Here is a 27,109-nt window from a genome sequence, read left to right as displayed (position 1 = left end):
CCGCTGTCGCTAGCCCTCGGATGGGTGACCACCTGGGTTCTAAGTGACGAATTCATATATGGCGCACGTACATACACATACGTGCTCTAACCTTACAAACAAACCCTGCACAAAAAAAAAAACCTACTGTTCTGTTCCTATTTATAAGTCACAACTATTGGCTTGAGTTGCCGGATTTAAAATAAGATAAATAAAAAAAAAAGAAGAAAAAGTTGTCTTTATTGATAATCCACATGTACCTATTACTTATAAGTTATATGTTATAGTAGAGTTTAGACTTTAGCTCATAATTGTTAGTACAGGCAGCAAAGAAGAATGATTACAATTAAATTTACTCTAAAAAGTAATAGTACGAGAAATATGAAAATGTATGTAGTATGTAGACAAGTAGAGTTGTTGTATCAACAAATTGTTATATCAGTTTAAGCCAATCCAACAAAGTAGCGTTTTTGTGGTTTTATCATGTTTAGTATCTTGAAATCCCAGATAACTGAATCTTAATCCACAATTGATCTAAATCACACGTACCACGTTTTTAATTATACGTTCATAAACTCTAAAACTTCATAATATTTATAATACTCAATAATATTTTAACTTCTTTTAGTTTAGGCCTACGAAATTATTTTTATTTTTGTACTCCTTAACGACCTTAACAGCATTTATATTTACTATAGTTATCAAGACCGGTTATAGAAGCTGACTACTGAGTGACCGCCAATGTCGTATGAATATCTAGAGTTAAAATATGACAAAATCATAATTTTAACTACATTTTACTTTTTTTTAATAATTTGAATTACCTACAATATTGTACAAAAAAGTATGAAAATTTATCATAGGAAGCTGTTACAAAATACAAATATTGCAGTCCAACGAAAATAGTTACCTGATCAAATCTGCAATTATATGGGTAATCCCGGTGTTACGTGGGATTTACTATATTCAAAATTATTTTAATGCTTTTTTTCTTCTTAAAAATCGTATTTAATTGAATAACGTGTTGGACACGTGTAGGACTTGGAAAAGTATTGAGTTGATTGTTGGAAATTTACTCATATCTCTCACACACACAGTTGGAATTAGTATTAAAGTATAATATAAACATGGCCCATGATCATCCATAAGTATTAAGTAGTAAGTATCTACTACACCTATACAGTGGTGTATTTAGGTTTTTGTCATGGGGGGGATATGACTTTATAAATGAAGATAGCTATGACAATATATTATAATATTTTAACTCTTGCAAATTTAATCAATTATTGAAAAAAAAATAATAATAATAATTTTTTAAAGAATATGATGACTATAATTATTTGTATATATACAGTCTATGAGGGGGAAATATCTCCTTGATCTCCTCCCCGTAAATACGCCATTGCACCAATAAAATTAAGTATAATATACTAATTATACTTTATTATTTAAAGTCTTAAATACACAACATATTTATATTGATTTAAATTAAATAATCAAAATCGATAAACCAAAATAAAAGGAAATTTAAATTTGTAGGACAAAGTGCTAAAGGTGAAAAAATGATATACAATTTGTCAATAGTCGTCATAATACAATTAGGTAGGTACCTACATAAAAAAAATTATAATTTTAATACATTGGTTGATTTTCTAAACGATTTAGTTTTAAATTTAATATTTATTTTACATTGGAAATTCACCTATAAAATAACTATTTCTCCTTAAACAATTTTCGATATTTTATTGTAATTTAAAAATAAATACTTTGAAATACTTTAATTTTCCACAATCGTTTGTGTAACGAAAATGTAATAATTTTCTATAATGATAAATTGTTCAAAATATTTTGACTATTTAAAAAATGTATATGCATATGGAATTTTCGAATTCTTATTTTTTTTTAAACATACCACAGTTAATAAAAAAATGTTCATTTGATCCTAAAAGCTAAAAAATTTAATATTAGGTTTTTTTTATAAGCATTTGAAGTTTAAATATTAAGACAATTCGCCCAAATCACAAAAATGCACAAATTATTTTGTAGTTGAAAATTTATAATATGTACAATTTTTATAACTAAGTCTTGAAAGTTGAATAAAAATTTAGCAATTCAGACCGAAACCAAGAATTAAAAAAAAAATATTTATAAACATTTCAAGTTCAAAATTTGCGAAATTACTTATTTTACATATATTATTACATTAAATACACACATTGATATTTTCAAATGCAAGGATTTTGGAAAAAATTAATTTAAAATACTACATTATTAATACAAAAATAAATTTCTTTTAAAGGATATCAAAAACAAATACATCATAAAATATATTTAGTGATATAGGTTGGTGCTCTGTCGTCTCTGATCAGAATTGTTTTTTATAATATACAATGATAAATCATTGAATTCAAATTTAATTCATCTATCATAGTACCCACCTTTATAAGTTGAAGATAAATTGAAAGTATAATAAAAAAGGTTTAGTGATATGTCTCCGTGACACTGCTTGTTAAAAAAAACCATGAATTATAATCCATTTCCAAACTTTAAAAATATCCTTGAATCAATTGAAGAAGAATTTTGCGAAAAAATCCTAAATATTTAATAAAAACATATGGACGATATGTAACATACTTTCCATGATTTCATTTTCCTGTTCAAGTTACAAGCGCAAACATTGGATTTGATATTAATTTTTTTAATTGATATTCATTAAATAAATGTACTGACATCATTAGAGAAGTTAGTCTCAAAGTAATTTTTACAAACAATAGTTTAAAAATACAAATTAATCAAGTTGTTAGAAAATTTCTGGTTACATATTCGAAAAGAATATTCAGAATTCCCAAATTAAGCTTTAAAAGATCAATTAAAATAAGTTTTTGAACTAGATAGAAAACATAGTCAGAAATACGATTAGATTTTCAAATATTAGGTTAAATACTAGAGCTTGATGTTTAAAATTCAACACCATCTATTAGTTACAGTAAATAAAAATTAAATTTTAAGAGTAATAAAAAACAATGTATTCCTTTAAGTCTAGTTTTGTTAATTTTGTTTAATACTTCAAGCAAATTATTTATATTATTAATTTTACAATAAAATATTATTTTTTTTTGTTAGAATATTTAATCTAACCATCACCATAATCATTTGTTTATGATAGTAAATTTGATAAATATTATTCATGATTTCTAATAGTAAGGAATCTAACTCATCCTTGATTAAAAAACACTTGAAACTAATTATATATACACAAAAAAATGTATTTTATGTTACTTTTCATTTTATTTATACATTACTATGTACAATATACAATAAAAAAAAAAAAAAATTAAATTTGACGCATCCTTATCTTAATGAATTAATCCTGAAATAATAAAAATTGTTGTAAATAATAATGTAACTGTAAGTACCATTTTTTACAATATATTTTATACCAACCTAAATAGTCATCCATCAATGTACCAATAGCAAACTGTAAAAAAAAAATGTTTCATAATTAATGACATTTCAATTTAATTTGAATATATTTTTCTAAAAAATTATAAGCTTTTAACATGTTAACCGCAATATGACCGCCAGCAGTCATTCCATAGGTAGGTATTTATTATACACCAAACATTTTTCAATGTTTTCCAAATTTGTTATACTAAATATTTAAAAAAAATGTATTATAGGTACCACTATCAAAAAAAATTATAATAATTCCTGCTACGTCATGGTTCTTATTTTGGTGAATTATTGTAGTGCCATAGAAAAGTTAATAATATTAAACTTAATTCATTTATGGTCACCGACGGTCATGTAACATGATAAGTAATGATGAACTATGAGAACGAAGATCACAAATGTATAAAATTTGAGAATTACAGATGACCACTGGCAGTCATATGGCGCTTAACATGTTAATTAAGTAATTAAATTTTTAAATTAGAATACTTTTTATCCATTACCAAACTATATTTTTTTATGGATTGATCTATAACTAAGTATGGTTTGGATTTGTATGCATTAAAATTCTTTTTATTTTGATTATTTCATTATCTATAAAATCAATGAAATATTAAGAAATGGCGTGGTCTATGTTTCATTATACAATTAAATTTTTAAATAAGTAGAAATAATGCTACAAAATTTAGGAATTTTCACCGCAGATTACAAAATACGTTACCAAACGATTGAAGTGGCTCGGTAATAATCATGACAAATTAGTATGCTTACAAATACTAGACTAAAAATTTTATACACTAGTAATAAGGGGATTATTATACTAGGAAATTTAGTTGAAATGCAATGAGATAAATAAGAAATATGGCATTACAATAATTAACAATAAGTATTGAATATTTTAAAATACATACTATTCCTGATGCATCAACACGTGTTCCAACAATTTTCAATCTAATTGTGTCTTCCGGCTGTATTGCTATATTCTAAGAACATAAATAAATAATATTGTAATAAACTTTATAGGAAAAATAAAACTAAATAATAATTTGATAAATAAAAAGTGTTTTCTATTAGGAAAGGTAGATTTTTAATTCTTTTGTTGATTTAAATATTATTTATTTATTTATTAGTACATAAATAGGTTGATCCATTTTCAAAATAAGTTAAAAATAATTTTAAATAAACTTAACTTAAATAATGTTTTGACAAACAAAAAAATTGACATTGTTAAATAATATTGGAGCATCTATATTAAAAATTAGTTATTTTGAACAAAAAACAAAAAAAATCTAAATCAACAACCCTCATTCTTAGATGAAACTATATTGACTCTGTTAATTAGGCTATTAGAAGGAATATGACATATTCATATGTACGATATTGAAAGAATATTACAACTTATTTGCACATAAAATCACTGAGTTGATATCTTTCTGGAGATTCAGACAATTAACTATTTAACTCTTTGTAAGAAAAAGCTTAATATCATCAGCAAAAATAAGGAACTAACAATAACTCAAGAATTCTAGAAGACGATTTAAAAATATAGCTAATAAAAGTTACCACATTGACAAATATCAGAAGAAACATGAAAATTATCAGACTGTATGCCATTAATGGTTATTATCGTATAACTATATTTTTCAAGAACTATTTCTAAGATAAAATGTACATTTTTTATTATTATTCAATATAATAGTATGTATAAATCAAGTGAACATTACATACTTCTTCTTTTGATTTGTAACATGGAGGTGAAGTATTTGGACAAAATTGTAGCTCTGATGGTATGGACTAAAACAAATAAATAAAGATATATTTTATTTAACAGTCATTAAACATTTTAAAACAACAGGTATTAATGATAATCATTAAATAATAATACATACATAAATTATGTTATTTTGGTTTTATTTAATCTTTGAGATATAGTTATAATAGTTATATAGTATACATATACATGAATCAAATAATTATTTTTAAGCAATATATAACTTACATGATGAGATATAAAACAGGAAAGTGGTCCAATTTCGGCAAACATTCCTACTTTGTTTAATTGAGTAACTACAGCTTCCAAAACTTCACCTTTAAAGGGCCGGAAAACAATAGCTTTATACTTAACAGTATATACAACAAATCCTTGACCAGGCAAAATTAATCCACAGCCAATATTATCAATATGAGTTACAGCAATAACAAATCCATACCTCGAAAATAAAGAACCAATTAAATTAAAAATATAAATTACTGTGTTATTTGTAAGATATATAAAATATAAATGTACTATTTTGTGGTATTGCTCCTTTTGATACTACAAAAAATATATCTTGCCCAGCTTTTATGGTATAAAACATTACCTTTTACGCATTTAAATTTTTTTGTATAAGACATATTTTTGGTTCTTAATACAAAAAATTTAGTCATGTTAGACTATGGAAGTTTGGAGATGATTAATCTCATGAATGTATGAAGTTATTAGGTTTAATATGCATTTTTTATTTTTCTGAGAGTACAATAAATAAATATCAGTTTAAAAATTACTCACTTTCCAGTACACGTGCCTTCAACCTCACGATACAACTTTTGTTTTACTGTGTCTAATAACTGTGGACCAAAATACCGAGGATGAAGCAGTACGTCGTGTTCTAGTGCGATCTAAATAAAAAAATTAAAAAACATACAAATGATATAACTATTCACTCAACGTGTTTTCTGTAATTACATGATAAAACATTTTGTGGTTTACAGTGGCTATTCACACTTCCGACTCTGGCGTGAAACTATCATACGTACTATTCAATACACAAATTAATAATGAAAGAGCCCAACTAATGTATGAACTATGAATTATAAAATAAAGACCACCGCCAAAATATAATCGTAAACACTAAATCGGTGTGTTAACTGTAAACAATAAAATAAACTCTGTCTGGTGGCTTATCAACTATTGTGTTATCCAATAATTTAGTTCAACTTATCTATTTTTTATTTAGAATATCTTTGAAATCTTTGAATATAATTTGTTTTGGGTCTTCAAACTTTAAAGTTTAGACTTTTATGGTATAAAATTATATTAATTAAATATTTAGAATTTTATTTAAAAACTATTAAACAATGTCTATATCATAGTTATTTGTTAGTTTTAATAATATTCGAAAATTCTTAATTACAATTAAATCAAGTCATATAAAATAAGATAATCTTATTTATCAAATCATGTACTTTATAGCCTATAATATATTATTTAATCACGTATTCGTTCAGAGTTTCGATTAATTTCATGTTATTTACATAAAAATTTGTGATATAAGGTAAACCAAATTATAAATATTAAGTAACTGTTGTTTTATAATAATTATATTGCATAGGTTTTCAGAACTATTTTATAAAATGAATCCAATTCAAATATCGAATATGAGACAAAAAACAAGTATACTAGATAAGTCTATTAGCAAAGGTAAAGGTGAAATCAACATGAACTGTTTTGCATTGATGTTTTCTGAACTAGTACAGTATTGTCAAGGAAAGGCTCATACAGTAAATGAATTACAAATGAGGTAGATACTTACAAATTTAAGCTTAAAATGTATTATTTAATTTATGAGTAATATAATTTATTTAGATTATCTGACTTGGGACAAGAAGTTGGTACAAAATTAATAGATTTACATTTTCTACGTGAAAAAAACAGCAAACGCGAGATAAAATTATTGAATATGCTGTTATTTATTAAATCTACCTTCTGGAAAGTATGATATCTACAATTTCAACATTTATTTTATTATTTGATTGAATTGAAAATTATGTATGTACAATGTGCATGCCCAGACTTATACCTTTATCATTGTTAAAATTAGTTGGAACGAGTTAGAATAATTTTTTCTAACTAAAATGTATACACTACTGAATGTAATTCTTCTAATTCATGTACAGACTTCAGTTTGTTTTTAAAAACAATTAGGTCATATAACTATTGAAATTTCAGAGTTTCTTTGGCCGCGAAGCTGACAAATTAGAACACTCAAATGATGATGATTCTACCTATTATATAATTGAAAAAGAGCCATTAGTAAATAAATTCATTTCAGTTCCTAAAGATAAAGGTAATTTGAACTGTGCTGTATTTGTTGGTGGCATAATTGAAGGAATACTAAATTCATCGGGCTTTGTAAGTATCAATTATTTATATTTACTGTTTCTATTATCTAATTGACAAATATGAATAATAGTCCAATTTAGACAGCTAGCCAATTTTTTGATACGCGATTGCTGTACATTTATATTTTCTTCATAAAATATTAAATTTAATTACTTATAAATATGTTACATTTTTATAAACAAATAGATATAAATATTTTTATCTTCAGTAACATTACACACAAAAATGCCTTGCTTGTTGAATATAAACATTTTTGTTTCTTATTCCTATATTTTTATGCATTAGTTGAAATTAATATTATTGAACTCGCAGATTGACCATGGATTATTTTTTTTATTTTACTTTGATTTAATGGTACTCTTAGGCATAACTTTGATTATTAGTTCAAACTTCAATAATAACATGGGAAAATTAATTCTTCTACAGTTTCACCTTAGACTTTGTTTCCTTTAAAATAAGATTTAGTAAGTTTTAATTTTCCAATATCTTGTTGATAACCTTAATCGATATGATCATATGTCAGTTTTGTAATTTCATGTTATAAATACTAATTAATATAAAATTGATTATAAATATATATATAACAAAAATTATTTTGTTTTATTTATCAATTTTTGTATAGTCAAATTAGTTTCTTGTAAACAAGATATTATATATGTATATTAATTTTAGATCTTTATCAAACAATTATTCTTTTTATTAAATTTTGTTATTTTGTAGAATGCTAAAGTCACCGCACATTGGCACAAAGGTACTACTTACATGGTAAAATTTGAAGACCATGTTATAACCAGAGACAAACAAATGGATGAACGTTAATATCATTAAATCATAGATCTATTTTTTTTTTTTTGCTGTTATCTGTACCATGTATATAAATTTGTTGTAAATTATATATATCGTCTAAAGTAAACTGAATACAATATAAATTTTCACGATAAATAAAGAACATTGCAGTACCTTTATTTCTTAATTATAATTCTTTTTATATGAAATATATCTTAAATAATAATCAAAACATATAACCTAAATCTAAAAAGCATTTCTAAAATTAATTAAAAATTGTATTCAAGACGAAGAACTTGGTTTTTCTGCTTTTGGGCTGCGCAATTTGTATAATAGATATCCAACAGCGATAGTTCCATAGGTCGCACATACAATCTATAACAAAAACATAATGTCTTGGTTTACTTTTTGTTATTTCAATTAAGTACATTGTACATTATAAACATATTGCCTATATTTTAAGACAAATAAATGGCCTTTATAATTATACAATTTACATTAAAAATAATATAATAATGAGAAATATATAAGAAATGTTTAAAAATAAAAACATAATATGCAATTGCAATAGTGTGATTAACAAAAACTTTCAAAATCAACCTTTGCAAGAATTAATATAATATTATAATGATAATTGAAAATTAAAATAAATTAATAATTTTCTTACTACATATTCTAAGATGTTTAAGGCTAAATATTCTTAAATATGGCAAAAATTGGTTTTCTTGTTAACTTCTGTGTTTCGTGAATTGTCTTAATTTGTCATTCAAACTGTGAATGTTATACATTCAATAAAGATTACTTATTAATATTAAATTATTAAAATTATTTAGTTGGTTAAGAAACTTAGTTAATGAACATCCTAAATAAAATACTAAATTCTTAATAATTTGTTATTATAATACTAAATAAATTTGACTCTGAATAAATAAATAACATAGTTCTCTTGTATCATAAAATTTAAATACATATGATCCCAATTAAAAGTAAAATGTTAAAATAACATAGTTTAAATAAACTAATTATATTTATAAATTTGACTATCTTAGTATGTATAAGCTACTTTGATAATGACACTAATTGAATAATTAATTGTATAGTATATTATTTTGAGCTAACAAATGTTTATATGTATAGCAGTAACTAGTATTACAGTAATATTATTCAACTACAGTTAAGTATAACATTTTTTACAAAATATATACATTAAATCACGACACTACATAAAACATATATTATTATAAAATGTTAATTTATATTTTGATTTGTTAAGTTGTAGTGAAATTAATTTATTATATCTACTTTATCAATAATAGAAAAATGGCATTGTATATAAATTGGCCAACGCTATATTGGTTTTAATTGATAAACACTTTCTTGCAAGGAATAACCTTTCAAAGCAGTAAGAACTGATTTTTTTAAATATTTAAGTTTATACAAATTGTTTTTAATTTATTTTTAATGACTTAAAATTTGTTTATATAATTATATTACTTATATGTAATTATCATGTTATAGTACCTACAGTTTATTATGTACTCTATATTTAATGTTATGTTTATTTTAATTAGTTGTGATCATTAATTCATTAATTTGGTTATTTATAAATTTTATAATTCTTAGGCTATCAGATCAAAAATAATATTATTTTCACTACATTATACTAAATAGTATTTGAATAAGACTACCATTAACTTTTCGATGAACTGCAAAACTACCTAATGGTCAAAGTTCTATTCTTTACCTTTATACTAACATCATAAACTAATTTTTTTATTACTGTTAAAGATAATTTTGGGATAATTATATGTATAAGAAATAATTTTCTGTATCAAAACATGGACTTGCTAAAATGCCAACTACTTTAAAATATTTATCATTACTATAAAAAATTTAAATTTTAAAATGTATTCAAGTAAAATTATGAGCTATATGTCAAAATATGTTAACTATTAAGTAAGCTACCTTCAAAATCAATGAACTTATATTATTCATTGCAATGCTACGAAAACAAAATATATCTTTTAATGAAGTACAAAATACTGCCGACATTACAGTATTATCATTATAAAATTTTACTAAAACATTGTGAAGATATCAAGTGAAAATAACCCACAAACATAACTAAAATATGTGTATCGTAATTGTGAAGTTTAAATTATTACATAAAAAGTAGAATAGAAATTCTTTTGAAAGATCAACCTATGACCTTGAATCGTCATTGAGTTGTTTACAAAAATTTAAATTAATTTAATTTGCACTCACGTTAACCCGTCCTTTAGTCGTGAGAGTGTTGAAATATTTTCCGACGCCGGTCAACTTTGCGATTTCGGCCGGATCTCCTTCTTCATGTGCCATCCTGAAACGGACAAGTGCATAAAATCACGTCTTTAATACCAAGTTATTGGAGTTTCAGAAGTGGAAAATGAAATATGAGGGAGGATATTGTAGTCGTTCTTATTTTCTTTAAAAATGGCATTTACTATTGTGTACTTACTTTTCTTAATGGAGTAAATTACCGTACAAACAGGAAAACAGGATTACAGGACTCGATTGAAAACACGAGAACTGATGCCTGATGGCCGATGTCGGGAGTTGGGCAGTCGATTTACTTATCAGTATTGCGACGAATGTAGTCGGTCAAGTTATAGGAACTATGGAGGGGATGACCGGGAGCCGAAAAAAATGGTGGACTAATAAGATAACGTCAAATCATATGTGCACAGTGCTATCAACATATTCAAACTCAAAAATAGGTACACATTTTTGAATAATTAATTATACATTTGAATTACTATAATATATTAATTTTTTTGTTATAAAATATTTTTATTATACAATCTATAAAATAGTTTATAATAAGCATAAGTGATGAAATTTTGTTTTTTTTACTATAATATAACTGAACTTTTAATAAAGTATATTGATATATAGGTACCTCTAGTATAATATCTTGGATCAAAAATCTGAACTTGATGTGTGATAGATACAGAGCTAAATTTAGGATTTGTAGGCCAAATTAATAGGGTTCGGATTTGAAGGAAAGTGCCTTTTTCTAATAATAATAATAGAAAAATAATTTTCATATAAAAATGAATGTCATTTAATATTTAAGACGATAGATGTATGTTTTACTTATAAATACATTTTTTATTTATAAATGATATTTTTTTTTTGTTTGATTTTCAATGGATTTGATAATTTTATACACAACATTCGTCTTAACGACATACGTCGATAAGATTTTCTGAAGACGGTGCATGGTCGTTTGTCAATTATTTTCAATGGGTCATATTATCGTTTATAAAAGTATCTATATTACGTACCTATCTATAGATTAAAATATGTTTATAATGTGTAGATACTAAATTCAAATTGTTCGTCAGTCCACAATTTTCTTTTAATAATATACAATTTCCAAACTATTTAATTTTTTAATGAATTTTGTAATTGCTATTTTTATAAATTAAAAGATTTTTTTTATTAATTATATTACCTTAAAGGCTTTAAATCCAAACCCTACAAATCAATATACATTAACAGACGTGCTTGAGTTATAATTTGTTTACTTATTGCATTACTATAGTTAAAATTTAAAATGTGAAGATCGTACACAACAAGGTATCTTCAAAAATATAATCCTCCAAAATTCTAAGTAAAAAATAATTATTTTGAGTTACTTTAATATTATACTCTAATATAATAAATACCTACCTACCTAAAATTATTTCAAAAAGTTCATTAGAGTCTTGAGATGTATAAAATATTATTCAACAGAATTTAAATAGTAATAGTCACATTGGAAAGTCATCTTGTCTTCTCCCTTTAACCAAGGGGCAAGGACACAAGGTTACAAAATTAAACAACCTATGAGTGTTATAATTTTAGAAATATATAAAAATATTTAAAAAAATAAAACATAGAATAAAAATAAAAATTATATAAGTTACATATCTATTCAATTTTGTTTCACTTCCATGTAATAATACTAAGCCACCAAAAACGAATAACATCGACCACTACTTACGACGGGCGCAAGCCGCAAAGTGACAGCAAATACTATAAATTTATAGTATTTGGTGACAGGCTTTCTTCACTCTTTAGTCGCTATCGCTGTTTACCCTATACAAAAATGGGTGATTGTAAATTCCACCAATTTATTGCAGGTATTTTAGGGTTGAATTTAAAACATTTAAATTCCACCGATACGTATTTTTAACCTGAAAACACACGAATTTCACTTCAATTTGGTCAAACTCGGAATTGATGGGTTGTAGCTTGTAGATTTCATATAACACAAAGTTGGTGGAGAGTAATCCAAAGATTTGGTTAAACGGAAAAGTAGGTACCTATAAAACAAAAAAAACAGAAGTAGGTGATTAACTTAGAATTTGCTTTAAATTAGTATTTTTGCTCTGAAGATGTTTTTTATTTCGGTAGAATTTATATTTTTTTTTCAGATAAAAAAACGAATCGACGGAATTTACATGCCTTTATATAGTGTACTGATATCAATCCCAGTAGAAACACAATGATAATTAGCTTATAGTTTTTAAATTTATGATAAAATTAACATTATAGCTATATCATTGGCAAATACAGTAACCTGTTAAAATTTCTAAGACAATACAAAATGCTCATACATTTGTTCAAAGATATTTTGGTAAAGAAATATTAATATTTGTGAATTAGGGTTATGTACTTAAGATATTTATATAGCTATGTTCTTACTGAATCTATGATGAATGTTTATGCCTATTTTTATTACATTTATGATACAAAAATATATAACTTTGATAGTTTAAAGATATGTTTGTTATATCACATAAAGTATAAACCCGCTTAATTAGTAATTTTTGTAAAATTTATCTATTCTTTTGGTTTATTATCACATATTCTTTAAATATTCAAGAATTAGTTTTTTAATAGACGTTAAACTAATGTATTAATGTTTAAGTGCAATATTTTTTCAAAGAACTAACATTTGTTATATGATAAATTTACAAAGGAAAAAATTGATAAAAAAGAAAACCAATATCAATAAATGTAAAAATAAAAGTATATTATACTTGTACACAAAAAAAGTAATTAATAAATTTCCCCAAACATTTTAATACATATTTCTATAAAAATATTTTTTTAGTTGTATTATTTATATGGAATCTTACATTATCTTAATCATAACAATCACAATTCATAGTAATAAAAAATTGAATAGACTGTTTTTGTAAAATACCTAGTTATCTTTGAAACAATAAAACTGTTAACATAATATACTACATATTTAAAAAAATTAATAATTAATTATGAATTTTAAGTATAGTTTAAAATTCATACAAATATTACATTTAAATTTTAAAACAAATATAGTATTTATAATGTATTAATAATTGACAGATGAAGAATCTTTACAAATCAGGTTTATTAAGTCAGTTATTAATGATGTTGTCAAGTTCAGTTTTGATTGCAATGACACCTTCAATCAATGGACTATGTGCAAAACGACTGTAAAGCATGTTTTGACAAATAACTAATAGATCGAATAAGTTCACAGCAATGGATCTCCTAAAAGATTTAAATTTATACTTAATAGAGGAACTACTTAATTTTTATAAATGTATAAAAACTATTACCTTTGCATTCCTGACGGCCATAGATCAACATTTTGTAAATAATACCGAGCCAAGCTCATGATAACTTCTAATACATGCAGCTCACTGGTCTTTTGCCACCGTGGATCATTAGTAGAATAAATCCTGCACGAAAAGTTGATAAATATAATTATTTCAAATGATTATACTATAGGTATATTGATACATTTTTTAATAGATAAAAATTATTACTTTTTATATATTGCCACTAAAGATTCAATAGGAGCACCAATAGTTAACATAGTTGTGTATACAGATTCTAAATCTCCGCCCAAGTTACAATTAAAATATTCCAACATAGTTGTTACATACTCTATGTATACAAAAAAGAAATCATAATAGGAGCACATACTTTATTATTTGTATATTTTAATGATGACAAATCACTACACATATTACATACCTAAGTCAAATGTAGATGAATTGATTGGATGTGAACTAGCTAATGACTTTATTTTTTCTAGAACAATGGTCATTTTGTTGTGTTCACTAATATCTCCACAATCTTCTACAACTAATAAACAAAAATGTGAAATAATCAATTAATTGAACAACATAACATTATTTTCAAGATAAAAAACTACTACCATATATGTATATTGTATAAGTTATGTATAGAGTACTAATGTATTATAATGTATCATTTATTGTTATAAATATTTATGTGTACTAAATTCAGATTTAATATAGGTTAATATCATACTAGTCAGTAGTCACATAATCTAATCTTTGAGGCATTATATATTAACCTAATCTAACCTGTATTGTTAAAAGGGTCTAAAATTTTATTTTTATTATAGGTAGTTAATTAATATTTATTACATCTCCAGGCTTTAGTGACACTCAGCTACATTAACTAGTACTATGATTTTATCATATTTAAAAGGGAAGAATGAATGTGTTTATTTTTCAATCCGATAAGTACTTTTATCATCAAATCAAAATACTCAAAATGTATTTTTAAATGTTGGATTTATATTCTCTTAAAAACCTTAAAATATAATGTTTTAATGTTTTTATATATTTTTAATACTTTAAAAATAACAGACAAATAATGTTTTATGTCATTAAAAATACAAAATATTAAAAAAAAAATAAATAAATTTTTTTAGCATATTATTTGTATGTTAGGGTGAAACTAATGGAAAGATAATTTATAATCAATAAACTATTATACTCAATATCAACATGCACCGCGATGGATCATTGAATAGTTGTGACAGCTAACGAAATAATCAATGTTTACTATTGCTATCAATAAGAAATATCTGGTAATTAATTTTTATTAAAACTCGGAAGGATATAAAAATAACTCGTATAATGAATATTGTATTTATTGATCAATATTATCGAAATGCCGATAAATATGAAATATGTTCATTATGCTGATATTATGAAAATAAAATCTTCAAAAATAAATTTTTTTAAATGAAATCTATGTTTTATGAATTGTAATGATATCATACTCCCATTAAACTGCAAACATTAGAAATAAATATGTAAAATCATAAAAATCCGACCTCTACTTATAATACCTATAAATGCACACTAATATATATAGTTTATTCATGTTTTTAATATAAAATTAGATAAGATTTTAATATAAGTCAACTAAAAATAACTATTTTAACTTAAGTTTTATATTAATAACTAAAGCTTACCTTTTAATAAAATATTTTCCCAAATTTGATTGACTAGTTCACGATCATCATGATTTGAAAGTTGTAAAATCGCCAACTGAGCTTCCCATAGACTATATGGTTCAGCAAAATTACTATAAAGCTAATATACATTTATTATTATTTATAAGCATTCTTTATTATCAGTTATGAATGCATACTTCGCCTAATGTAAACAGACAGCTATTAAGCTTATCAATAACATCAGATTTTCCATTAATTTGACTAGACAACAATAAATCCAATATCTAGTTAAAATAAATTAAATATATAAGAATTAAAAAATATAATACATAAATAAATAATAAAGTAAATATACAGGAAATTGAAACCAACCATTTTTTGTATTTCAGCTACTTGTAACAAATCTTCAACATCTCTGAGACTGGTAACATTTAAAGCGGGTGTACTTAACTTTTTACTGCGCAAACATGCCATTGCCCGGCCCAAATACATAAGGCGGTCGCTTAAAGTTAAGCCACTCCTGAATAAAAAAATAATTTTAAGAAATATACATATTTCATATTTATTTACAAAAAATGATAATTACTCTGGCCTTTTAGCCAATGATGCCAAAACTTCAGCTGCCTCATTGTAATTCCCATTATATTCATAATATCTACATAGTACATCTTTAATATAGTTATTGTTATCATCACACTTGGACTGAGCCAATAAAAACTTTTCCAAACTACGATGTCCCATTTCAATTGTTTCTTTTATTAATTTTTTATCTAGCATCCATCTATATACTACAGTGTGCATAATTTCATCATCACATGAGATACACAACTTAATTAATTCTGAAATCTATTAATAACAAATATTTTTATAAATGTATTAAAAAATACATATATATATAAATAAAATCAATACCAAATTAGAAGATTGTTCAGAAGTTAGTGCAGAATTTTCTAGAATTCCAGGTATTAAACTTGGCCGAGTAGGGATAATTATAGATGGATTTTTCACCATGATTGAGTATAAGTTATCTAAACTTGCACTTATTTCTTTGTAAATATCTAATCTAAATTCATAAAAAAATATAAATTAACATACTTCCAAAAGTAATGCCTTTCAAATATTACTGTTACAATTATAGTAATAAGGATAACTTTAATAAAAGTTAACTACACTAAATAAGCCAAGATTAAATTACCTGAGCATGTAGGCTCCATAACCTGGTCCATCTCTATCTAAAATCATATTGTTGACAAAATAATGACCAGCCAAATTCTTTGGATCAAATTTTTTAGCATACTCTTTACATATCTGATATACTCCTTCCATGTATGCACAATTGGTATATTGTAAACAAACTGATGTTAAATTAAACTTAGGGGCTACTTCTTTCAACACCTAATTTAACCAAATAGGGAAAAAAAATGCATAAAAGTAAAAAAATAAATAAATATTAATAAATAATTACTGTAAGAGATTGGTATAGAATTCGTTTACGCTCATCCTCATTAACTGTAGACTGTGCTAATTTAATCATTTCTGAAGCCTAAAAGAATTAAATGCATAAAATAATTTATTGTATTAACAGTTACAAATTAAATGTATACATTGATTTTGTTCATGTTCTGTATTTATTTAATATTATATATATATTTTTTTTTTTATTAAAGAAAATGTCATACTTGCATAAATATATTAGCAATGCTCTATTTTTTTTTCTATAATTATTATTAGAGTGAATTTATGTATTATCAAATTTTAAGTATTATATAGGATTTATTTTTTTGAATAGACTTTAATTTAAGCATACTACGAGGAATTTAAAATTTACTGAAAAATTATAATTTCAAAATGCTACTAATCTGATTAAAAATTAAAATATTTAAAAAAACCTTAGGTGATTTTAAATGATATTTTTCATTTTTGATTTTAAATATGTCAATTTAATCTATTGTTAAAAATAAAAAAATTGCTGTCAATTATTACTAAGACGGAAATAACACGTTTAGGTACAACATTTTAACACATTATATTTCATTTTAATAATTTGATAAGTTGGGCCATTGATTACTTAATCAATGGTTGGGCTTAGTCTATACTGAATAATAATAAATAAAGGCATTATAATTTTAAATATATACTTTTGCACAAGCAGCATCTTCAGAATGGTATATGGACGGGCAGACTTGTCGTAATTTTGTACTAATTGATTCTACAGACGAATTTTCATTTAAATATCTAAAAATCAATAATATAAAATATTCTTTGTTACACAGATTTCTTATGTTTTTAAATTAAATGTTAAAAATATACAGTTAAAATTATTTATAATTAAGTAAAATAATTTTCACTTTCTCAGAGACAGATTAAAAATGCACAAAATAGAATGGAACCTGTCCCTGGATACAAGTTTTTTAAAAATACATACAATTGCCTACATTATCTATAAATATTTTATTACATTAAAAATCACAGAATGAACTAAACATATTTTTTTGTACTAGAATGCAACATTTTATTTGCAGAATGATAGTCAATATTAGAAAAAATATCTATCCCAACATGCAAATTATTTTATTCCGACCTAGTTTATACTCACGTATCTAATAGTTTTTGAACCAAAGTTTGACACAATTCTTGGTGTGAAAGGATCAATTCTTTGAAGGTAATATTTTCCAAAATATGCTTTTCATGCTAAAAAACAATACAAATGTTTTTATTTATAATTAGATTACTGTAATAGATATGTTTAATTGAAATTTAAGGATAAATTGTTGCATACAAAAAAGAATTTTGAGCATAGGTAATTTGTCAGCTTTTACTAGTCATATTTTATCATACATTAACAATGTAAATATAAAAATTAAATTTATTATAAGTAATACAGTGGTTGAATTAATTTATAACAAATGCATATTATTTATTATATTATTATACAGTATTTAGTTGTTCACATAATTTATTGTTGTTATTAACTTTTCAATCAATAACAATACATCTTTTGAACTTCAAATGCTTATTAAAAAAATATGGTGTCCTTGTATTTTAATTATTTTAATTTTTTCATAAAAACCATTTATGTGGAATATGGTATTGAATTTATAATCAATATTTATTGATATTTAAAGAAAAAAAAAATCAATAATGAAGGGTCGGCAGGAATAACGTGCTATGTAACATTTTTTCCGATTTCATTTTTTGTTTTGCAGAATGACGTGCTATGAAGCTTTCTTATTATATTTATAAAATCAGAAAATTATGTTTAAAGTTGAAAGAACGTGTTACATGCTGTCCAAATAATATTTAATAGAAATTATAGTAAGTTTTTTGTTTCTACTTGATACAGTAAAATTTAGGAATTTCTACATAGCACATTATTCCTGCCAAAGCTTTAAATATATAAAATGTATTAATGGCTTAAAAATATTGAAATAATTTGATGTATAGATTATGGATGATTCATTGATTTAATTGTTATAAGTATCTAAAACTTAATTCCAAGCATTTTAAAGCCAATTTCATTTCATTTGTCTGAATTAATGACACTTCTATAATAAGACAATTAGTAGAAATATTTTACTTTTTAACTCTAAAGTATCAACAAGACTAAATTTATTACCAGAAAAAATATTGAAAATTGAATCATTTTCTCAACTCCTAAAAATTATTTCATAAAAAAAAAAAAAAAAAAAACCATAAATTGATGAATCAATGTAAAACTAAAATATTTATTCATATATTAATATCTACATTTATAATTTTAGAATCTAAAGTAATAAAAACAAGGTAACTTTTATAATTTTTACTTACGTCAATTAATTCATTTGCTATTATATGAAATTGATGTTCACTAAGTAATTTCCATAAATTAAACACTTCAGCGCTACAAACAACTAATTGTTTCAAACATTCTATAGATTTTGATTCAGATTGATGTGCATCTTGTGTAGCTGTTCGTCTAGATGTATCTATTGGTATTCTAGAATAGTTAGCCAACATTTTTGAATAACTATTCATGAAAGAGTGTAAAGTTTGCAAATGGCTTGCAACAAATAAACAATCATCTGGAGACACTGTGTTTACAATCTAAAAATGAAAATTTAATTATCATGATTTTAATTTTAATTCATTAAAATTGATTATATATATATATTACATAAGTTTTCCCATCATTGGTCTCCAAATTAACAGCTTTAATGTTCCAAAGCGGTCTCAATAAACGACTCACAAATAAATATAACCCATTATGTTTTGATGAATACTGTACACTAGTGGATTCAAATGGTAAATTTGTTATATTTGTCTGATTTGTTATAAATGTTGACGTAGACAATGGTGGAATAGGTGATGCTGAAAAATTACTTGATCTGTAACCTAAAAATGATATATTATATATGATTTGTATCCCATTTTTTTGAGTAAAAATACATTAATAAAAATGAATATTTTCATACTTTGCCTACAATAATTATTTATATTTTATATTGAAAAAATAAAACTAAAATAACCATAAAATATTAAAAGTTAAGAGTATAAAAAAGATATTATTTTTTTCAAACTAGCTTAGCAAAAACTAAAAGAACAAATAGAAAAATAATAATAAGTTAATTTAAAATAAGCTAATTTGTGTATAAATAGTAAATACATATTTCATACTACTATTCTGTGCAACTCTTGTTAATTCATGAAGTGATTCATGTCGATTTTCAGTCACTAATTTAGGCTCACCACCATGAGTGAAAAATGCACGAGTTGCATATTCTTTGATCTAATTATAAAAACATAAATACATTTAACTAATTATCAAAAATACTTACAAAATTATAACTACAGAAAGAAAAATGAAAGTTTTAACCTTTATATTTTTTAACGACTGATCACAAATAATTGTGAGACATGCCACACATGCTTGATTATCTGTGAAATTTTTAAAATATGTTTTGATGGCATCTGTTTCTGAACCTTGACTGCAGGCTAATAATTCACAGAGAGTGTCATAAGGTCGAAGCATTTCAAATATTTCCAAACCCTATGAAAGAAAACAAATAATGTATAAAAGTGAAAATAAATCTTTCTAAAAATTTCTTACTTGTGGAGCCAAGGTTATATATTCTTGGCGATTTTCAAATTGTTGACGAACAATGAGTGGTGGTTGTGGTAAACTTGGGTCATTGTATATCAATAAATTAGGTCCTATTTTGTCCAGTGATAATGGACATACATCCAAATCAGTAATAAAATATCTTTCACTAAAGTTAGAATTAAACGCATATTCATCAGGTGTTATACACCACAACATTGGCCTGTAATTAGTTATATCAGTGTTGCATGCCATTATAATAGTACCTGCAAATAAAATATCTTGTAGAATAATAATGAACATGCTATAAGCATGTGCCTTATGCTTAAGAATTAATATATATAACAATCATTCAATTATTAATTAAATATTACATACTTTAAAACACAAATATTTATATAATACTTTTATATTGGAATAGATAAGTACATACTGGAGCAAGAAAAGAATATATCTAAATCTATATGTATTCATTATTATTTTATTATCTTTTACTGGTAAATCATATAATACATGAGCAATAGTTATATTTTACTTGCTGTCTAAAAAAATACTGAATGTGTTAAAAACTGTCTACTAGCAACTGGAAACTGCAGTATTAATCATTTTGGGATTGCTCATTTAGTTTCACTTCCCCAATGGTTTATAATAATAATAATTAGGGCTAGGGATTTCATTCCCTAAAAAACCTTAAAATATGTATGCATTTATGCCTTTAAAAATTACCAAATATGTTATTAAAATATGCACAAAAAAAATAAATAATAAAATTTTAATTTAGAGTAAAAAAACTTGTCATAATAAATAATTGATTTTCTTCTAACACCCGAGTTCTAGTCAGGAATCACGTGTGAGGTATACCATTAAGGCCATAGCCCATAAATAACAGTGGGAGCGTTCAGCAAGAAAAACAATACTAATGTCTAATTATATATATAAAACCATAAATGTAATATTTCTGGTCTAGGAAATCGATCTAAATTTAAAAGTGATTGTATAAAATATTTAAATAATTATAAAACTACCATTTTCATATTAAAAATGCTCAAATATGCAATTATAATTAAAAAATGGTCAAATATGCAAAATATGCAACTATAAATTTTAAATATGAACTCGTATTACCATGAAACAAATTTCTATATTACTTAGCTATGTTTTGGATGATTTTGAAAAACATGCAAACTCCTAGAAGTCCCTAGCCCTAATAATAATATTTCACTATGCAAAGTAAAGTGTATATAATAATTGTAATAGTAATATATACTTTTATATTATTAAATAAGTATATAATAATTTTCTAATAAGAATTCCCATGGCTTGGAGTCCAGTGTTCATACTGTACAATTATGCAGCAAAATTTAAATATTTTCCATTTTATTGTATCCAGATATTTTTACTTACAAAATTGATGCATATATTTTATATATGTAATTTAATACTTGTTACAATAAAATGACAAAAAAATAAATAATTTTTATGTTTATACATTAATAATAAATTTGGATCACAGAATAAATATCTATAAGAAAAGTTCAAAGAAAAACTCACTGATTTTTTTAAATTATAACATAATATTACAATAATATATATTTTTATATTATTATTTTAACTTAATCTAACAAATTGCCTAGACTTAAAATTATTTTTATTAAATATAAATTTAATACATCTTTAGCAATAATCTACTTAATAGTGAGAAATACTAGTTAATAGCTTTAAAGTAGTTTTTATTTAAATTTATAATTAGATTTTCAACAAAATATAGTAAATAAACTATACTTTGTTGAAACTAGTATATATTTTAAAAGTTGTATCATTAGATGGTAATACAAATTAAATTCATTGAAAGATATAATTGATACCTGGTTATTGGTTAGAAAGTTCAATTTGAAAAAGTCTTAGATCATTTTTCAAGTCTGACAAAAAGTCAAAAGTTTATAACTACAAATTAGTAAATTATTTAATTCACAAAATTAAAATTAAAAAAATTAATTTGATTTTCTTGTTCAATATTATATTTAATTATTAATTCTTACACCTGCAATTTACAAATATTATTGTTCTGTTCATAAAAAAAAATATAAATAGTTAATATAAAAATAAATAGTACATTAAGTCTACTATAATAACTATCATAATATCTAACTCAACAAAACATCAGACAATAAACTATAACAAAGTGAAAAAGTGAATTTAATGCCTCTTGTTAAATAACATCAATGAGATAAATATTTTATATGCATTGATCTATATAATAATCACAGATATAACATTGATCATAGTTCATAAATGTATCAAGTGGAATATAGTAAACTACTGAAAACATATAGATTGATAAACACCTAATGGATTTTCATTTTTTACATAAAAATTGTAATTGTATAGCTACAAGAAGCAACAGTAAAATATATAATTTATTTTTTATTTTAAATTTAATATTGTTAATTGAATAATTTGTAGTTTCTAATTAAACTTTCAATAATGAAATAAATACCTCTGTTATATAACACGTGCTGAACACTACTTGGTTTAGATTCTCCAATAACCCTATTATATCCTGGTGGCAAACGTATGTGTACAAGTTGTAATGTGTAAGGTCTAGTATTGCTAGAGGTTATTGCTCCGGTAGAAAAATATAATCTAAACCCAGACTTAGATACAGCTAACAGATGAATGCTAGGTGATTCAGTTTCTTCAATGATTTTTATACTACTCAATATAGTTATTTGAGCTATTTCTATAGTTCTGAAATAAAAATGTACCAAATTTTTGGTTATTACTGAAGTTGAATTTATTTTTTGGTACTAGTTTATTATTGATCCACTACACTAAGCAATGGTATATTGGAAAAATAATGTAAAAATTAAACTACTTTTATTATTAATATTTTTCTGATCTTGATATTATACGTGAAGTCAAGTACATATTATATTATATTATAAATGTTTGGATAAAGTTGGTTTGCCACAATAAACTATTAATAGGGTTTAGATATTATAGCACTAAAAATTGGAAAATATACAAAATAAAGAACAAAATTTTTTTATTTTTACAATTTTTATATTTTTTATACATGGTGGTAGGTATTTAGTAATAAGTTACTTCGTCTGGTTATGGAAAATACAATAAACACAGAACATTGTTTCTGACATGAATTAAAAAATGATCAAATTATTGGAAACTAATGGATTTGCCTGATGTCATAAGTAATAATAACTTATAACATACCTACTATTTTAAATTCAATATAGATGTTTTTATTTGATTATTTGTATATTTTGTATGTTTTTTAAGTTTTATAACAATATTCCTATAAATAGCATTTAAAACTTTTAATTAGCAAAACAAACTTATATACATTATATCAGGGAAGTATGACATTTTTAAAATTAATTTTAATAAGTTATTTATTCATCACAATATTTAACTTGAGAAAAGTAAACATATTTTGTAGTTCAAAATTAGTAATCATCCTAAAGCATTGCTGCCTCTATTCAGATATTTTAGTAATAGACATATACACATTCAGAGTTTTCAACTATTGCCAATTACTATTTAGTTTCATTTAAAAGTCTTGTTACTGTAGGTATTTCAAAATTATCTGATTTTTAAAAAGCTAGGTGGCAGGTAGATGACAAAAAAGTACCTATTTAAAAATAATATTTACCTGAGTAATTTTGAAACTTGATGCTCAAGATTAGAATGCGACAAAGAAACAATTCGGCTTGTAGATTTACCATCAGATCCAAGGTCATACATTTCAATTGAACTATTTTCAGTCAGTGTGTAAAGTATATGGCGTATATTATCAACAACTATTTCAATAATGGCAGAAGGTTCGGTAATTGCATGTGTTAAAAATGATGGTAGAATATAAGATAAAGTTCCAGCTGAATGACAAACTTTCTTGCAACGTCTTCCGTTTCCAATTGAAAACCACCCCAAATCTTTCTATATGTTTTGAAAAAAACCACATATTAATATTTTTATAACCTTGATAAGGTAGTATTTGATATTTAATAATAAAAAAAACTTTTAAGAAAATAAATACCCAATAATCAATTTCAAATAGGTTACCATCTTCACTTGCAAAAAAAATTCGACCACTGTCAGTTCCAACAATTTTGGAGGTTATCACACCTTCAGTGGGAACTTCATAAATAGTATCTGTAGTAAGTTCCAATTGTTCTACTGTTTTACCTAATAATTCAAACAAATATTATATATTGCAACATAAAACAGTTAAATAAAAATGTCTCTTTAAAGAATGATAAAATGCATGGTTATTAAGGCTAAAACAGTAACATTAATAACATTAATATTTTTTTTTCTTAATATGGTATTTAACCATAATAGTAAAAAATTTTTTTAAAAAAAACAAGGGAAATCTCATTTTAGTATATAGTAGGAGTCAAGTCTACCTCTTAATTGAGTAGGTTACTCCTTTGGATGTGTTTAATTTGAATTCAACAATAAATTTAGTATATAAAGAACTACTCTATGAAGAGACAATAGATCACCCCATATTTATATGATATTTTAATATGTAAGTATTTATAATGTTAATAGTAATAAGGCAGGTTTAATTAATTTTATCAAAAACCAATAGCATATAACATGAAAATATTTTTTCAAAAATTAAAAAATCTAAATAGTTACAAGTAAATTAAAATTAAACTAAATATTCTTTAATTTCATTGTGTGAATGAACAAAAAATGATAAGTTATAATATTGTCAAATATTTCAATTTTTTATGACTATTATTTTCTGAGTTGCATACAGCAAAATATCAAAAATTGTAAGAAGAGGAGAAATTGTCATACAACATTAAAGAATTATAAAAAAATATGATCTTTAATTGTTTAAAAAAAAATTGAATATTTAAGTACTTTTGATATTTTTATTTAATTACTGAAACATTTTTTTTCAATCGGATACAATTTGAAATAAAACGAAAAAACTAAAATTTTTAAATGTCTAAGAATAGCACAAAATGATTCAGAATATTTTGAAATATGTCAAGTGTTATTAATTTTTGATTTACAAAGACTAAAAAAAAAAAAAAAAAATGATTTGATTAACAATTCTAATTTATTATTTGTAATTTTTAAATGTAAAAATATAATGATATATTAAAATTACCATCAACACTGGTAACTTTTTTAAACGTTACTCCTAATATTGAAATGTTTAATCCAGTAGCTAAGACTAACAAATGTTTAATATGAGCTTGAAACACATTTGGTTTTGGTTGTACCAGTGCTACTGCAAAAATTGTTGAGTTCATTCCATCAAAATAAGATAAATCCGTTCTAGAATATAAAATTATATAATTTAAAAATTATTTAGATCATAGTTAACAATATATTACCCTTCACTATAGTCCCATAAAAAGAATTCTTGGTCAATTGTAACCCATACTCGGTTGATACTAGGAAATATTCCCAACTTACGATGAAAGGTTTGTGTATCTATACAATAAATTAATTGAAAAATATTTTTATAGTTATAATTATAAAATGCAATGAGTTCAAACATAAAAAATGTGTAGTTACATTAAAAAAATAAACTTAAAATTAAAAGTAATACCATTCCATTGCTCTAGTAATGCGCCTGGTAATGGTATCTTGTGTTTTGATTTTAGAGGAGTAACTGAAAGTACCCCTAGACCTTCTTTAGGATAATCATATTCTGTAAAACCACTAATACTTTGACCTTAAAGTTACAAAAAAAAGAAAAAAGTGCACTTGTTTATTTTAATCAATATAATTATTAAATAATATTATTCAAAAATACTTTTAATATTATTATTTGGTACTAACTGCTTTTAGTTATTTGCATTTTCTCAAGAAGTGTTGGAAATGAATCATCTGCTGCAAAAAACCTATCCAACATCTTACCGGATAGATCTAAACTATCTTTGGTTGATATTGATTGATTAATCATGGACATGGAATTATCCATGGATCTTGAAATATTTATTGTAGAATCCATCTAACTTGACAATTTGTACTATTTTTTTAAATAATAATTATTTATTCATCAACCAAAGAAATATACTTACATTTTATTAACACGGCGATTATTTCACATCTAACATGAAAGACGAATTTAAAATAAAAAGTATAAACCACGATGTAAAAAATAATAACCGATTAGAGCTGATTGCAAAAATGAGAACTTTATTAAGTTTGATTTTAAAAGATTTTATCTACATTGTGGTATTAACTTACTGTTAAGAATGTTAACATAAGTCATAAATTAACAAACTAAGTACAAACAATTTAACCGGCTTCGGGCAGTTCTTCCTCCAAATTAAAAGTTTGAGATAATATTCTGGAAGAAACCATTCAA

The 27,109-nt window shown here is 24.0% G+C and overlaps 4 protein-coding genes across 7 annotated transcripts; 1 reads left to right on the top strand and 3 right to left on the bottom strand.

Moving 5' to 3' along the window:
• Positions 1-3,258: 3,258 nt before the first annotated feature.
• LOC112604256 (DNA-directed RNA polymerase II subunit RPB7) lies at positions 3,259-6,363 on the bottom strand. The gene is made up of 7 exons (XM_025353214.1): positions 6,158-6,363; positions 5,981-6,090; positions 5,432-5,642; positions 5,161-5,226; positions 4,344-4,415; positions 3,424-3,457; positions 3,259-3,349 (listed from the first exon to the last, which is right to left on the bottom strand). The coding sequence occupies exons 1-7, from the start codon at positions 6,167-6,169 to the stop codon at positions 3,336-3,338; spliced, it is 519 nt and encodes a 172-aa protein (XP_025208999.1). The 5' UTR covers positions 6,170-6,363; the 3' UTR covers positions 3,259-3,335.
• A 249-nt stretch (positions 6,364-6,612) lies between these two features.
• On the top strand, positions 6,613-8,452 carry LOC112604198 (trafficking protein particle complex subunit 5). Its single transcript, XM_025353127.1, has 5 exons — positions 6,613-6,746; positions 6,804-6,992; positions 7,058-7,184; positions 7,421-7,603; positions 8,315-8,452. Exons 2-5 carry the CDS (start codon positions 6,826-6,828, stop codon positions 8,411-8,413), a joined length of 576 nt encoding a protein of 191 aa, XP_025208912.1. The 5' UTR covers positions 6,613-6,746; positions 6,804-6,825; the 3' UTR covers positions 8,414-8,452.
• Positions 8,453-8,536: 84 nt separating this feature from the next.
• LOC112604199 (up-regulated during skeletal muscle growth protein 5-like) lies at positions 8,537-10,993 on the bottom strand. Its single transcript, XM_025353128.1, has 3 exons — positions 10,878-10,993; positions 10,646-10,739; positions 8,537-8,755 (listed from the first exon to the last, which is right to left on the bottom strand). The coding sequence occupies exons 2-3, from the start codon at positions 10,736-10,738 to the stop codon at positions 8,663-8,665; spliced, it is 186 nt and encodes a 61-aa protein (XP_025208913.1). The 5' UTR covers position 10,739; positions 10,878-10,993; the 3' UTR covers positions 8,537-8,662.
• A 1,411-nt stretch (positions 10,994-12,404) lies between these two features.
• LOC112604268 (nuclear pore complex protein Nup155-like) lies at positions 12,405-27,058 on the bottom strand. 4 transcript variants are annotated; one of them, XM_025353233.1, is made up of 27 exons: positions 26,820-27,058; positions 26,578-26,767; positions 26,345-26,470; positions 26,127-26,226; positions 25,898-26,067; positions 24,806-24,954; positions 24,422-24,705; positions 23,249-23,499; positions 20,761-21,017; positions 20,527-20,700; positions 20,328-20,439; positions 19,828-20,045; positions 19,482-19,757; positions 18,271-18,365; positions 17,813-17,909; positions 17,140-17,217; positions 16,870-17,069; positions 16,587-16,737; positions 16,261-16,520; positions 16,047-16,194; positions 15,872-15,958; positions 15,693-15,813; positions 14,435-14,545; positions 14,224-14,344; positions 14,014-14,136; positions 12,601-12,729; positions 12,405-12,502 (listed from the first exon to the last, which is right to left on the bottom strand). In XM_025353233.1, the coding sequence occupies exons 2-26, from the start codon at positions 26,747-26,749 to the stop codon at positions 12,618-12,620; spliced, it is 3,993 nt and encodes a 1,330-aa protein (XP_025209018.1). In that variant the 5' UTR covers positions 26,750-26,767; positions 26,820-27,058; the 3' UTR covers positions 12,405-12,502; positions 12,601-12,617. The 4 variants fall into 4 exon arrangements, with proteins under 4 accessions (XP_025209018.1, XP_025209015.1, XP_025209017.1 ...); XM_025353230.1 differs by lacking the exons at positions 12,405-12,502; positions 12,601-12,729 and adding an exon at positions 13,744-13,945; XM_025353232.1 differs by lacking the exons at positions 12,405-12,502; positions 12,601-12,729 and adding an exon at positions 13,744-13,945 and having other exon boundaries at positions 26,578-26,753.
• Positions 27,059-27,109: the final 51 nt, after the last annotated feature.

This window comes from Melanaphis sacchari, unplaced genomic scaffold, assembly GCF_002803265.2.
Source record: "Melanaphis sacchari strain LSU unplaced genomic scaffold, SCAv2.0 Contig11_pilon_pilon, whole genome shotgun sequence".
In the NCBI taxonomy this organism is placed as follows: Eukaryota; Metazoa; Arthropoda; class Insecta; order Hemiptera; family Aphididae; genus Melanaphis; species Melanaphis sacchari.
The sequence above is the reverse complement of the archived record's forward strand: the minus strand, read 5'-3'. Positions and strand labels throughout refer to the sequence as shown.

Coding starts and splice junctions, on each gene's coding strand:
- LOC112604256 (XM_025353214.1), bottom strand. Junction 5,643..5,980: donor GAAGGCACGTGTACTGGAAA/GTGAGTAATTTT, acceptor TTTATTTTCGAG/GTATGGATTTGTTATTGCTG. Junction 3,458..4,343: donor GTGTTGATGCATCAGGAATA/GTATGTATTTTA, acceptor TTTTTTTTACAG/TTTGCTATTGGTACATTGAT.
- LOC112604199 (XM_025353128.1), bottom strand. CDS start 10,738: ATGGCACATGAAGAAGGAGATCCGGCCGAAATCGCAAAGTTGACCGGC. Junction 8,756..10,645: donor CGACTAAAGGACGGGTTAAC/GTGAGTGCAAAT, acceptor TTTTTGTTATAG/ATTGTATGTGCGACCTATGG.
- LOC112604268 (XM_025353230.1), bottom strand. CDS start 26,749: ATGGATTCTACAATAAATATTTCAAGATCCATGGATAATTCCATGTCC. Junction 26,471..26,577: donor AATGCAAATAACTAAAAGCA/GTTAGTACCAAA, acceptor TGTAACTTTAAG/GTCAAAGTATTAGTGGTTTT. Junction 20,440..20,526: donor AGTCGTTAAAAAATATAAAG/GTTAAAACTTTC, acceptor TTTTATAATTAG/ATCAAAGAATATGCAACTCG.
- LOC112604198 (XM_025353127.1), top strand. CDS start 6,826: ATGAATCCAATTCAAATATCGAATATGAGACAAAAAACAAGTATACTA. Junction 6,993..7,057: donor GTAAATGAATTACAAATGAG/GTAGATACTTAC, acceptor TAATTTATTTAG/ATTATCTGACTTGGGACAAG. Junction 7,185..7,420: donor TTAAATCTACCTTCTGGAAA/GTATGATATCTA, acceptor TTGAAATTTCAG/AGTTTCTTTGGCCGCGAAGC.